Source organism: Oryctolagus cuniculus, chromosome 2, assembly GCF_051225735.1.
Source record: "Oryctolagus cuniculus isolate XC-2025 breed Fujian yellow rabbit chromosome 2, ASM5122573v1, whole genome shotgun sequence".
In the NCBI taxonomy this organism is placed as follows: domain Eukaryota; kingdom Metazoa; phylum Chordata; class Mammalia; order Lagomorpha; family Leporidae; genus Oryctolagus; species Oryctolagus cuniculus.
This window is the reverse complement of record NC_142868.1, coordinates 5,767,713-5,782,308: the sequence shown is the minus strand read 5'-3', so window position 1 is coordinate 5,782,308 and position 14,596 is coordinate 5,767,713. Positions and strand designations below refer to the sequence as shown.

Sequence of the window (14,596 nt, the reverse complement as noted above, 5' to 3'; positions counted from 1 at the left end):
ACTGTCAGCTGGTTTTGTAAACTAAGGTTGAGAACACAGACACCATGGGTTACTGTGCTGAGGGAAGGAGGTCATGTAACAGGCAACTGAGGTTCCCCTTCTCTTTGAAAAAGCGCTCATCAGGAAAGGAAAAACTGTACCTTCCTGTGCCCTGTTACCTTCACAGAACCTGCAGACAGGGAACCCCCTCTGAGTGGTGCATCACTCGCCACATCCTTCAGAGAGTGACTAAGATCAGATAAGAGTGGCACTGTACCAGAGCATCTGAGACATTCTGGGTAGAGCACGGAGTAGCTCCCTTGTAGAAAACACGACCAGGCTTGTTGGTGACGCTGCCCGGCTGACACAGACCAGTTGAGTTCTCTTTGTGATCTTCTACAACTTTTTTTATACAATTGATTGCTCACATCTCTCAGAACTACTAGTAGAATATCTAACTCTTGTTAAAATCTAAAATACAAGTCTATTAAGCACTGATGTCACAGGTCAAATCATTTACAAAGGTTTATGTGCTAGTAAAAGATAAGGATTCCTCACCAGTCCTCCCCTGCTCCTCCCTGCTATCCCCATGCTAGCAATTTGGCAAAGAATTTGGCAGTTTTGCTCTGCATGGAGCTCTATTAGAAGCCAATCAAAGGTAAGAAATGTAATGATATATTTCAAACTTTTAAAGCTTTTACTGTCGCTAGCTATAAAAAGATTGTAGGTTGTTTTTTTTTTTTTTTTAAGTGGAATTATGTTGTGGAATCTTTGAGCTGAAAGAGACCTATTTAGCCCAACCTGTTTGCCTTTCAGGTGAAGAAACTGGGGTCAGGGAGTTCCAATGTCCTGTCAAAAGCTACAGAGTGGATGGCAGGGCCAGGGCTGGCCACCATCCCACTCATTAACCAAAGCAGCAAGCCTCCCTGGGACTCTCCTGCATCTGTGGCTCCTCTGCTCTTTACAGATGAATTTGCCAAAATCCAGAAGCAGTAGAAAGTCCTTTATGGAGACAGACTCATTATATTCCATTTCAACCCTACTTCACACAGTGAAAGGACTGAAGTGGCTATAGAAGCATGTCTCTTTTTTTAATGTTTCAGATCTTTACTATTTATTTTTTACTTAGAAACCTTTTATTTAAGGTATACAAACTTCATGCATTACATATATACAAATTTAGGAACATAGTGATTCTTCTTTGTTTTTCTTTTGACAGGCAGAATTAGATAGTGAGAGAGAGAGAGAGAGAGAGAGAGAGAGAGAAAGGTCTTCCTTTTTCCATTGGTTCACCACCCAAGTGGCCCCTAAGGCTGGCGTGTTGCGCTGATCTGAAGCCAGGAGCCAGGTGCTTCTTCCTGGTCTCCCATGCAGGTTCAGGGCCCAAGCACTTGGGCCATCCTCCACTGCACTCCCAGGCCACAGCAGAGAGCCGGACTGGAAGAGGCGCAACTGGGACTAGAACCTGGTGCCCATATGGGATGCTGGTGCTGCAGGCGGAGGATTAACCAAGTGTGCCACGGCGCCGGCCTGATTCTTCTTTTTTTTAAGATTTATTTATTTATTTATTTGAAAGGCAAGAAATGGGGAGAGGGGAAGGGGACGAATATCTTCCATCCACTGGTTCACTTCCCAAATGGCCACAATGGCTGGGGCTAGGCCAGGCTGAAGCCAAGAGCCACGAGTTTTTTCTGGTCTCCCACACGGGTAGCAGTGGCCTCAGGACTTGTGCTATCCTCCGCTGTCTTCCCAGGTGCATTAGCATGGAGCTGAATCAGAAGTGGAGCAGCTGGGACACGAGCTGGTGCCCATATGCGATGCAGGCACTGCCAGCCTTGGCTTAACCTTCTATGCCACAGCACCATCTCCAAACAAGTCTTTAAGTGGTAGATATTCATGGGACAGTGTACAGTTTATCTTGCATAGCTATAATCAAGTTATTTAATCTGTGTAATATTAATACTCAAAATTGGTGTCCTTAACCCTATACACCCAAATATAACATGACTACCTTTAAAGCAACTTACAAACTTGGCTTTGTTATACAATTGAATACCCATATATCATAATATTGTAGTTTATTAGATATTTTCACTTGCATCAGCTTATTTCATACTAAGACAACAATATAAAAGAAATATAGCAATATGATCATTTATAATGGAGGAGAAATCAAGTGGCCCTCCAAGGCCAACCAGCTAAAGCAGCACTGAACTTGAACACAGGTCTCCTGACTTCAAGCTCAGGCCTCTTGCAAGCATTAGGTGTGTACTGTTTGTATCACATCAATGAAACTTCAAGTCCCCTTCCATGCCACCATGGAGGACACAGCTTCTTTTTTTTTTTTTTTTTTTTTTTGAGATTTAAAAAGATTTACTAGAGTCAAAGATCTCCAGGCAGAGAGGCATGAGGCGGGGCATCCAAGAGAAAAAAAAAAAAAAGGCCCCATAGCATTTGGGTTTTTAAGTACAACTTTGAAGGAAAAGTAACTGGACAATCAGATTGGCATTCAGTTACCAGGCGGGGACAGGACCTGATTTACAGTTCTCCATCCTGTCTGGCCTGTTCCTGATAAAACAAAAGACATTCAGAAGGGTGGGATAGGTAACTTGTTTTCACAATAAGCTGTGAGGTCAGGAAGAGCTCCCTTGCTATTCCCATGGTAAATTTGGAGATTCTGAAGGAAGGAGGGCAGCCGGTTTGTTCTTGCTAAAGAAAAAGTTTTCAGGGAAGGAAGCAAAAATTTTCACTCCAAATTCCATTGGGACCAGCCTGACTACCTATTAACCCATCTGACTCCTCCATCCCCCCCCTTAATACTAATGTACCCTAACATCTGCTATGGGTGACTCACACACAGCTCCTCAAGGATACCATGAGCCTCATATTCTGCACACTGTCCCGAGAGAACCATCAGTAGATGAAAGCGTAAAAACTCCTCCTGCCCCTAGGGTTGCAGGATAATCCTCAGGGTGTCAGAGGACCTGTGGCTTAGTAAAGCTCAGAGAGAACTGCCCTGCAATGACTGGTCCAAGAACACACAGCTCCAGTACTTTCCTCATCCTTGGCAATCATAACCCAAGGGCCTCCCCAGGTTCATTCTTATCTACCAGCAACATGCAAGCTGCTAACCTCTCTGGCTCCACTGAACTATGTGAAATGCACAGTGTATTCTATTGTCATGACACCTTTGTGCCTGGAACATCACACTCCATTTGCCTGGAAGACCTTCCTCAATTCTAACAGAAAGAGCCAGGCAAGACCCAGCTCAAGCACTGTCTCCCCTGTGAGGACCTCCTGGATCACCATACCATGACAGAGTTAGGACTTGATACAGTTTATTTTCATTTTTTTTTTTTTTTGACAGGCAGAGTGGACAGTGAGAGAGAGAGACAGAGAGAAAGGTCTTCCTTTGCCGTTGGTTCACCCTCCAATGGCCGCCGCAGCCGGTGCGCTGCGGCCGGCACACTGCGCCGATCCGATGGCAGGAGCCAGGTACTTCTCCTGGTCTCCCATGGGGTGCAGGGCCCAAGCACCTGGGCCATCCTCCACTGCACTCCCTGGCCACAGCAGAGAGCTGGCCTGGAAGAGGGGCAACCGGGACAGAATCCGGCGCCCTAACCAGGACTAGAACCCGGTGTGCCGGCGCCGCAAGGCGGAGGATTAGCCTAGTGAGCCACGGCGCCGGCCGATACAGTTTATTTTCTATACATCTGTTTTGACAGAGCACTTTAATATCAGCCTTCATAAAAACACAGAAACTGAAGTAAGTTTTTTAAGGTCATCGTGAAGATGGGTGTCTCACTGGCCACAGTATTTGCACAAAGTACATTCCCAGTAAATGGTTGAATTAATGGATGGCCAGGTGGGTGACACAATGAACTACAAGTGCCCAAGGCTCAGTGCAGTGTCCAATGCTGAAGAGGGATATTTGGCAGATAATTTAACCCTCTCTGAACCTCATTCTCTGAGAAATCCCTCTCTATCCTGCTACATTCTTCCTGGAGCTCCAGGAGGCTGACCCATAGGAGTGCATCCATGGCTTCCCACCCTTAGCTTTCCTGTTGTGCTTGGTCAGTGGGAGACAGCAGCAGGGAACCCGAAGCAGGGGGAGCATGGAAACTGGATTTTCATTCTTTCTGCCACAGCTTCCTCCCTGTAGGTTCTTCTTCCACCAAGCCTGTATCTGGGTCCCACTGCTCACTCTCTCCTTTGACCCTTCCATTACCAGCCCCAGGTACTTCACAGCCCTCTGCGAGTTCCTCCTACCCACCTCACACCTTTAAAATGGTCTCTTCATTATTACCCAATTTGAAGATAGCATCTGTTTCTTGCTGGAACCCCAAATGACACAGGCCCTTTGAGTGAGTTAAATGTGATCACTGAAGTAAAGCTCTCCCTGAATACTCCCACGGTTTCTGCTGCTAATTTCTATGGTAAACGGGGCTAATGATGTCTCCTATGTGGGTGAATACAAGGCTCAAACAAAACGCGGCATCCTCCTCGGTGAAGAGGTTTGCAAATGTGACTCCCAGTGAGTATGTCATGGGAAAGTCACACTCAGAAATGAAAAGCACCCTTCTCGCGTTTGCTGCAAGCTCATGGATTCCCTGGAGCAGAGCAGCCAAGCTTGGGCTAATACGTTTTTGGTGCCCACGGGAAGCAAACAATTGCTCGCCAGGGAAAACTAGGCTCCCCGTGGGTTTGCTCAGCTCCCTGGGGCAGATGGGATGAAGGTTGACAGAAGGAGGACAGCATGCCAGAGGGGAGTAACCTCCCCTACCCCACTCCAGAAATACACCAATTATCGACCCTGATTGATTCTCTTCCAGTCACTTCCTCTAAGCCAGCACCTATATCCGATCTTAACAAGAGACAGCTGAGTGTTTGCCAGAATTAAAACATGATGGTCCAGTCTGATGAAGTTTGCTTTTGTTTCCACAGGCTGAGCTGAAGATCCCTCTTATTTGCCGGGTGCCAAGGACCATGAACAGACAGTAAGTAAGACAGGGCTGCCAGCCCCAACTCCCACCTCCTGGTGGGGACACAAGCCGGCTCCTGGAAAGCACACCGAGGAAGGGTGCCGATGCGCCCCTGTGGGAGGGGACTCTCTGCCTGGGGTGACTGGTTTTGAGAACTACTTTTCTAGTACGAGCATTTGGGTGGACAGGCCATTCGTTTTCATCCAATATGGGAGTGTGGCTGGAACAAAGGTGAGAAACCCCAGTGGGGGGATTCCAACAGGCAGAAATGTCCTCAAATCACTCCACAGCCACATGTGTGAAGGTCCAGGTACAAGGACCAGCATTCCCACAGGAGAGGATCTGGAGTTCAGCTCTCTCTCTGTGGACACTCAGAGGGACTGACATGATCAGTGTAGCATAATCAAACGTGTATCTGATCCAGAAACAAACAAACAAACAACCCACAAATATCCCATACTTGATGTTTATGAATATAGTAAAAAGGTAGTGGTCTTCAAAGGTTTACAAATATTTATAATGAAGACAAAAAGACCTATGCATGAGAAATTTTGCTGTGCTAATTCTAAAATGAACCTCTTATTCTTTTGGAAAGGGAGCACCATTCTCCCCCTGTACCAAGAGAGAAGCCCAGGGCATGCGCTGGAAAGAATGAGGCAGACCTAGTTGAAATCCCTGGCATGTAGGATAACGGGGAAGTGCATATTCAAGCAGTTATTCAGCTCTCTGGAAGCAGGATCTGGCCCCAAGGAGGAGGACTGCCGTCCTGGGCTCACAGGAGCTTGGGAATGCACACAATGACCAGACCACGGCTGCATCTCCCAAGCAGGTGCTGGGTGCAAGCCAGGATCCAGGGTGACTCAAATGGAACAGCTCCCACATCATGCCTGCCACACATGTTCACAGGTGTCACGGTTAGTGTAACTCCACCCTCAGCCAGGCCCAGCGGTTGGGAAAGCTGGAGTTTGCGGTCTTCCTCTCGTCAGGAAAGGTGGAGAGAGTGCTCCCTGGTCACAGTCCACAGATGGACCCCTGCCCTGACCCAGAATCACACTCATCCCATGTCTTTTCTGAGCCAGCTGCTGTGACCTGCTGTGCTGTTCTGAGTCCTTCGGTGGCAAGGGTCTTAGCTCTCTGAGTACCAGTGTCCTCATCAATGTGAGATGTCTGAGTAGCACAGAAGTAGTGATGGAACAGGGGCTAGGATTCAGGTCTGTCTGGCTCAGACCTGAATGTGCGCCCTCCACTATCCTGCCCCTGTGAAAACTGCAGAAGGCCGAAGCAGGGAGCCTGAGCTGATATCAGCCTTGTGAGTTGGCACATTGGTGGCTGTACAGCAAAGGAGATAATTCTCAGATGCAAAGTGGTAATTAGAGAGACGTGGCCAAGAGCAATCTCCTTAAAAGAGAGATGAATTTGAGGTTTGTGGTAACAGAAGAAATTGTAGAGCAGGTGTACTTGCACCCTGGGGCTGCCACAGCAAATTACCACAATTTTCGTGGATTAAAACTTCAGAAATTTAATCTCTTGCAGTTCTTGAGGCCAAACGTCCAAAATCAAGAGATCAATAGTGGGAAGGCATTTAGCACAGAGGTTAAGGTGCCACTTGGGTTGCCCACGTATCATGTCAGAATGCTTGGGTTCAAGTCCTGGCTTTGATCCTGACTATAACTTCCTACTAAAGTGCTTCCCACCCTGAGAAGCAGCAGGTGGTGGCCCAAGTGCTTGGTCCCTGTCACCCACAAGGGGGACTGGGATGGAGTCCTAGGCTACTGGCTTCAGCTTGGCCTAAGCTTGGCTTTTGAAGGTATTTGGGAATGAACCAAAACTGGGAAACCTCTCTCTCTCTCTGCCTTTTAAATAAATAAAATAAACCCACAAATAGAAATTTCAGAAGAGGAATCAGCAGGGCTCTTCTCCCCCCAGGCTATAGGGGTGGATCCCTCCTGCCTCTCGCAGAATCTGGTGGTTCCAGGCATTCCTTTTGGCATGTGGCTGCCTCACCCTGCTGTCTTCCTCTCACTGAGTCTTCTGGGCTGTGTCTCTCCTCTCCTGCACAGTTCCAGCCTCCCTCAGCCTCTCTGTTATGAGGATACCTGCCACTGAATTTGGAGCCTACCTGAATAATCCATGGTGAATTCCTATAAAGACCTGCACTACATCTGCAAGGACTCCTTCCGAATGAAGTCACATTATGAGTGTATATACGAGGGGCATTCAACAAGGTGGTAGAAAGATAATTTGGGTACAAAAACGTGGAATTCTTGCATTTTCTTCTCATCCTACACATTTCTATGAACTGTTTGAATACCTCTTGTATGCTTGAATTTCTGGATTTCTTTGCACCAAAATAAACATCTTTTTAATTTCATTTTCCATGAGCTTGCTCAAGAACCCTCATGCCTTAGATCTGCAGTTCAATCCAGCATAGCAGTCTTGATTTTCATGCTCATGTGAAAAGATGAGGTTACGTGGAAACTTCTGGAAGTATTTGCTATGAGTTCCCCTCTGCTTTGTGTTTTGTATCTTCAGACTGAGTCTACATCTCTTAGTGATTCCACCTGTGCCAGTAGCACCCTCTGTCATGAAGATTTTAGGCAGCTGTGTTTCTAAACCGGAAAGTTGATCTCTTTTTTGGGGACAGCTCCTCATCTAACTTTCCAAAAGGCAGCTTTGTGATTTTGGCTTTAGAATCACTTTAGATATGAAATGATGCATTCATCAGCTTTTGTTACTAGAACAAAATACCTCAGGCTGAGTATTCTCAAAGGTAGATCTGTTTTGGCTCATGGTTTTGGAAGTTCACAGTACAAGATCAGGCAGTCCCAATTGGTTTGGCATTTGGTGGTAGTGTTCTTGCCGGCAGAGTCCCAAAGCGGCACAGAGCATCACACAGCAAAAGGATACACTTGGGTCTGTGTCTCTCCTTACACAGTCATGGAGATTAGACTATGGAGGCTCCATGCTAACAACCTAATCCAATCCTTTCTCTGCAAAGACCATGACTGGATTAAGTTCCCTCCCTCTTAGTGCCATGAACACAAAACTTTGGGGACCAAACCTTTAACACAAGGACCTTTAGGGGACATTCAACACCCAAACTAATATCAAAAATATAGCAAGTGGCAGCAAAATAGACCAAAGGACAAGTCAAACCACCATCACTTCATAATCAATCATCTCTCAGGTTGAACCAACATGGAGACCACAAAATTACCTATTTCTTCACCACAATGATCCTGCCTTGCTCAATAACTCTTCTCCTTTCTGAAAGCTTACAGCATCCTTTTTCTCCCCTAACCCCCATCAACCTCAGACTCATCCTCTCTCCTCGTGCAACCTCAAGTCAACTGATCAGTGACATTGCTGCTGGCCTGTCTTGGAATGAAGAGAAAGCATTACAATGAGTCTTTCCCCAACACACCAATCAGCACCGTATCCATGAGAAGTAAGCTGCTGGGCACACTCCACGTTTGCTTCTCAGCCTCCGAGATTTCCTCCCCAGTGTCTCCTCAACTGTGAGACTTTGTTAAACTAAGACTAGGCTGTGCGTAAGTGGCACCAGCATCACCTGGGAGCTGATTAGAAATGCAGAGTCCCTGGGCTGCAACCCTGCCAGGACATGCAGAATCAGACTGCACACTCTGACAAACTCCCCATCTGATTCCCAGACTCATTATGTAGAGAAGCACTAGACGAGAACAGTGGTTCCCGGCATTGGTTCTTTCCCGGCATTCTTAATAAGCATTCACAATGGTCACCAAGATAGGATTCGGGGAGGGCAGCCACACTTCACATTTTGTGAGCCATACCCCACCCCACATACACCCACAAAGAGGGCTTTTGTTAGGGAGCATCTCATTCCTCAATCAGAATCATTAACCCAATCAATCAAGGCAGTGAATTTTAAGCCAGATAAACAATAGAATCTAAGGGGAGCTCTAAACAAAATATAAATTAATGTCCTTCCCCAGATCAAAGAAATCAGACTACCTGGACATTGGTCTTTTTTATCTTTTCATTTAAAAAATTTTTTGTATATATAAAGGGAACAAACTTCATATATTTCATATTTATAATTTTCAGAGCAGTACCCTCCCTCCCTCTCTCACTTCCATCTTCCTTCTTCCTTATTTTTAATTTTCACAATGATATACTTTCAATTTACATTATAATTTTAAATTTTTAATGCTCAACTGAGTTTAACCTGTAGCAAGGTTGGGGAATGGCATCTTAGAGGGTTGTATAATTCCCTAGACTGGGTAACTGGCAAACAACAGAAATCTGTTTCTCACATTTCTGGAGGCTGCAAGTCCAAGAACAATGCATGGGCAGATGCAGGGTCTGCTCAGGGCTGCTTGCTGGTTCACAGGCGGCCATCGTCTTGCTGCACACTCACTTGGTAGGAAAGACAAGGGGGCTCCTTGGGGTCTCCTTTAGAAGGACCCCAATCTCACACAAGAGTGTTCTGTCTTCAGGCCGAATCATCCCAAAGGCCCCCTCTTTTAATACCATCACCTCTTTATTATGTTTCAACAAATGGATTTGAGAAGCAGGCCATAAACATTTAAACCATAGCATTCATTCTTGTTAAGTACTTTTTTTTTTTTTTTTACAGGCAGAGTGGACAGTGATAGAGAGAGACAGAGAGAAAGGTCTTCCTTTTCCATTGGTTCACCCTCCAATGGCCACTGCTGCTGGCGCTGATCCAAAGCCAGGAGCCAGGTGCTTCTTCCTGGTCTCCCATGGGGTGCAGGGCCCAAGGACTTGGGCCATCCTCCACTGCACTCCCAGGCCACAGCAGAGAGCTGGACTGGAAGAGGGGCAACTGGGACAGAATCTGGCACCCCGACCAGGACTAGAACCTGGTGTGCCGGTGCCACAGGCGGAGGATTAGCCTATTGAGCCATGCTGCCGGCCTGTTAAATACTTTCTGCCATTAATGAAGGAATAAATAAAAATGAATGGATGATAAAGAAATAGATATTACATATGCTCCTACACGTTATGTGTATACATGCCTGTGCATGTACATGGGTATAAGAAGGCACTTCAAAACTCTCTTTGAAAGATGGAATTAGGGGCTGGCGCTGTGGCACAGTAGGTTAAAGCCACAGCCTGCAGCACCAGCATCCCATATGGGTGCCAGTTTGAATCCTGGCTGCTCCACTTCCAATCCAGCTCCCTGCTAACATGCCTGGGAAAGCAGCAGAGGAAGGTCCAAGTCCTTGGGCCCCTGAACCCAAGTGGGAGACCTGGAAGAAGCTCCTGGTTCCTGGCTTTGGATTTCCCCAGCTCTGGCCATTGCAGCCATTTGGGGAATGAACCAGTGGATGGAAGACCTCTTTCTCTCTCTCTGTCTCTACCTCTCTCTGTAACTCTGTCTTTCAAATAAATGAACTACATATTTTCTAAAAAAGAAAAATGAAATTGGAAGATAAGGGACTTGGGACTGCCACTGTGGCACAGCATGTTAAGTTGCCTTCTGCAACACCAGCATCCATATCAGACCACTGGTTTGAGTCTCAGTTGCTCCACATCCAACTGGCTTCCTGATAATGTGTCTGTGAAAGCAGCAGAAAATAGCCCAAACATCTGGGGACCTGCCACCCACAGAGGAGACCAGGATGCAGTTCTTGACTCCTGGCTTCAGACTAGCCCAGACCTGGCTGCTGCAGCCATTTGGGGAGTGAACAAGCAAATCAAGATCTCTTTTTCTGTCTCTCCCTTTCTCTGTGTCACTGTTTTTCAAATAAATATATCTTTAAAAAAGAGAAGGGTCTTAGTGAAAAAAATTGAAACTCATACAGTTTTCCATAATATATATTTCCATGAACTTCTTGAAGATCCCTTGTATGCATGATTTCAAAATTGTTTTGAACCAAAATAAACTTACCTTTTAATTCCATTTTCCATGAAATTGTCAAAGTACCCTCATATGTATATACAGACTTTTAAAAATATATTTATTTATATTAAAAGGCAGAGATAAAGAGACAGACAGACAGACACACACACACACACAGACACGCACAGAGAGAGAGAGAGAAAGAGCAAGAGCGCGCTTCCATCTTTTGGTTCCCTCCCCGGAATGTCCACACAGCTAGAGTTGAACCTGGAATTCAATTCAAGTCTCCCATGTGGGTGGTAAGGACTCAACCACTTGAGCCATCATCAGCTCCCTCCCAAGGTGCATTAGCAGGAAGCTGGAATCGGGATTGGAGCCAGGACTTGAGTCTGAGCACTCCAATACAGGATGCAGGTATCTCCAGCGGCATTTTGATGAGTGCACCAAAAACCAGACTCCATACACACAATTTATGTAGGTATATATATGCATACAATATAAGCATATGCACACATATCTGTGTATGATTGCATCAGTTCAGCTAAAAATGTTTATTGACTGGATATGCATTTTGTTGGGCACTGAGCCAGGTGCTTCTCTTATAAAGATGAAAAAGATATAGCCCTTATCTCCAATGATGCTTACACATATGATAAACAAATCATTTCAGTGTTAGGAAGAAAGCAATGGGGAGACTCTGCAAGGACCAAGAAGGGACCCAGTTGTCATGACTCTAAATTACTTTTAAAATCGGCAGGCTATTTCACATTGACCTTCTGTGCAATAAAACTTGTGGCTTCCCTCACAATCAGGTAAACTACACAAAGCCCCATTCCTTGTCATACACTGGTGCAGCTAGGAGGGAACAAAGGCCTGCCTGCTCCCTGCTGCACCGTCAGGGCTGGATAAAGACACCTTGGGGTTTGGTTTCTAGGATCTCTTCATCATCCTCAACACAGCTGATGAAAGAACCATGATGCTGCAGTTCTGAGTGTTTTGTAAGAGACAAGGTGACTGGAATGATTTATTTCAGGCCCTTTCCAGTAAGCAGTGTCCAACAGGGGCCAGGTCCTTGGGAAATTCAAATAGAAGAAACTCTTAGACATGCATGAGTGGGACTGATGGGACAGCCAGCATCCTGGGTGTGTCCACTTTGAAAAAGGCCAAAAAGGTAGAAAAGTAAACCAGCTTTGTCTGCTAAAATTATCCCCAGTCCTGATGGACATTTTAAAATAGCCTTGGCAACTCATGACAAGAGCCTAGGGTGATTACTGATGCCATAAACAAGAGTGTCAATTTGTTAAGTCAACAACAGGAGTCACTGTGCACTTACTCCTCATGTAAGATCTCTGTCCTTAATGGATTGAACTATGTGAATTAACGGCATAATTAGGACTCAAACAGTATTTTTCACTTTGTGTTTCTGTGTGGGTGCAAATTGTTGAAATCGTTACTTAATGTATGCTAAACTGATCTGTATATAAAGAGAATTGAAAATGAATCTTGATGTGAATGGAAGGGGAGAGGGAGTGGGAAAGGGGAGGGTTGCGGGTGGGAGGGACGTTATGGGGGGAAAGCCATTGTAATCCATAAGCTGTACTTTGGAAATTTATATTCATTAAACAAAAGTTAAAAAATATATAAAAAAAAAGTACAAAGAAGCAAATTAAAATCACCAATTACCCCAGCACTCCAGAAACAAACACTACTTGGACTGTAGATTCCTTAGTTAATTTTTCTACATCTGTATGTAATCTTTTAAAATTTTAGGAAACCTACTTCAAAACTCATACTGGGGATGGGAATTTAATCTAGTGCTCAGGCAGCCACCTCCCATAACAGAGTGCGTGAGCTGGCTGTCCAACTCCAGCTCTCGACTCCAGCTTCCTGTTAGTGCAGTTGCCGGAAGCATCAGTGACAGCTGAATTAATTGGGCTCCTGCCACCATATGGAAGACCTGGATAGTGTTCCTAACTTTCATCCTGGCCCAGCCCCAGTCATTGTAAACATTCGCACAGAGAGCCAGAAAGGAAGGGGTGCCTCTCTCTCAAGTTGAAAAAAAAAAAAAAAAAGCTCATTGTTTTCAGTCATCCATTCAATAATATTGTTTGATATTATGAGCATTGCCCCACATTATTAGTCTTTAAAATCATGACATTTTAAATCTGCTTTTAAAGAAAATTTGCAATCCATCCTCCATAATTTCATAGTCAAAAAGCTGTGAAATACTGGAAGATTTTATAGCAAAACTTGACCTCGAATGAGGTGAAGATGTGTGTATTCTTCATACATCACACTTAATGTGATTCTCCACATGTTCCACTGCAGAAAATTAGTATGTTTAATGACCAGGTGTTGCTCTAGACCCCACTGGGGATATTATAAAGTATAAGCACACGTGCATATTACTTTTCTAAAATCCACAGCTTATGAATTTCTGGCCCTCAGGAACTTGGATAAGGAATGGTGGACCTGTATTTTATCTGGTAGTTTATTTTATCTTGCCCATGGTGTTGGGCATTTAAGTTGTTACCTATAGAGCTTTATGAGGCAATTTCATCATTGAGATTAAACTTAACTCCAGGAACATTAGAGCAGCCTGCATCCTAGTTCTGCCCTCCAGGCAATGCTATGTATGCCACTGCATGTAACACAATTCTATTGTAATACCTGTTATTCTACCATATTAGTCTAATATACAGGGACACAGTTAAAGTTATCTGAAAATAACCTACCATTTATTTTCTTCCATTGGGGAACATATTTTTAATATTTGCTAATTTTGGAAAGAGTTTTGATTCAACAAAACAAAGCAATAAAATAGATATCGAGCTAGAGAAGAGTCTCTCAGGCATACAATCCAAGCTTCCACACATGGTTAGAACCCCCTTAGCAAAAATTCTATGGTACAGAATTGAGATTCTTCTCAAATACTCTTGGGATAAAGAACTCAATACCTTCTGAGACAGAATATTAGGAAACAGCAAGAAAATGCTTCTTTGCATCAACATCAACAAAGTTGGCTTCAAGTCAGTGTTAATCACTAGCCCCATACATTTTGCTCAGCAAAATAATGGTACGTCTCTGTGATACTTTTCTTACTTAAATTCAGTGTCTAGTAATGAGAATTAAAGGATGATCAGAACACAAAAATCATTGACATCTCCCATGGGTCAGGCGTTCTGTGGTCATTTTCCATGAGGATCTGGGTCATACTATGCCTGTACAACACACAAACATGCCTCCAATGCTGCTACAGAAGACACACCTCAGGGTGACAACTTTCCCAAAGTCGTCATCATTAGTTAAAACCGTGTATGTCTGGGTCCAAAATCCATGATCTCGTGCATGTTCAATAGCTTTGCAATTATGATGATCACCATCCTTATTTATCTCTCATCAGAGACACATCACCAGCCCGAATGACTGCTTTGCTTATTAGAGGCATATTTTCTCTTGGAAACCCTGCACAATAAAATTCACTCACACAGGATGAACATAAACTCCTCTAAAATGGGCTCAGCCCAAAGTCCAGCACACAGGCAGCACTGCTGGATGGCAGTTCCCTGTGCCTGTAGGAATGATAAAATAAACTCCAGGTCATTATTTTCCTTCATGACATGTGTGAACAACCCCTGCCATCGACCTCAGGGAGTGTCTTCATTTTGATTTGCAGGAATTAATAAGTGTAAATCCCACTGAATTTTTGGAAAACTAGAAGCAGGGATTTTGGCACCCTGAGATCAGAGTCCTACACCCAGCTGAGCAGTCAGTATGGCCACTCTCC

The 14,596-nt window shown here is 44.7% G+C and overlaps 1 protein-coding gene across 1 annotated transcript in view; it reads left to right on the top strand.

Annotated features, from left to right (window-relative positions):
* CLNK (cytokine dependent hematopoietic cell linker) overlaps nt 1-14,596 on the top strand; it is a 192,877-nt gene that overhangs the window by 25,637 nt on the left and 152,644 nt on the right. Inside the window, exon 2 of the mRNA XM_089326849.1 lies at nt 4,924-4,976. Within this exon, the coding sequence (XP_089182975.1) occupies nt 4,966-4,976 (11 nt within the window). The 5' untranslated portion in view covers nt 4,924-4,965. The remainder of the gene's footprint in view (nt 1-4,923; nt 4,977-14,596) is intronic.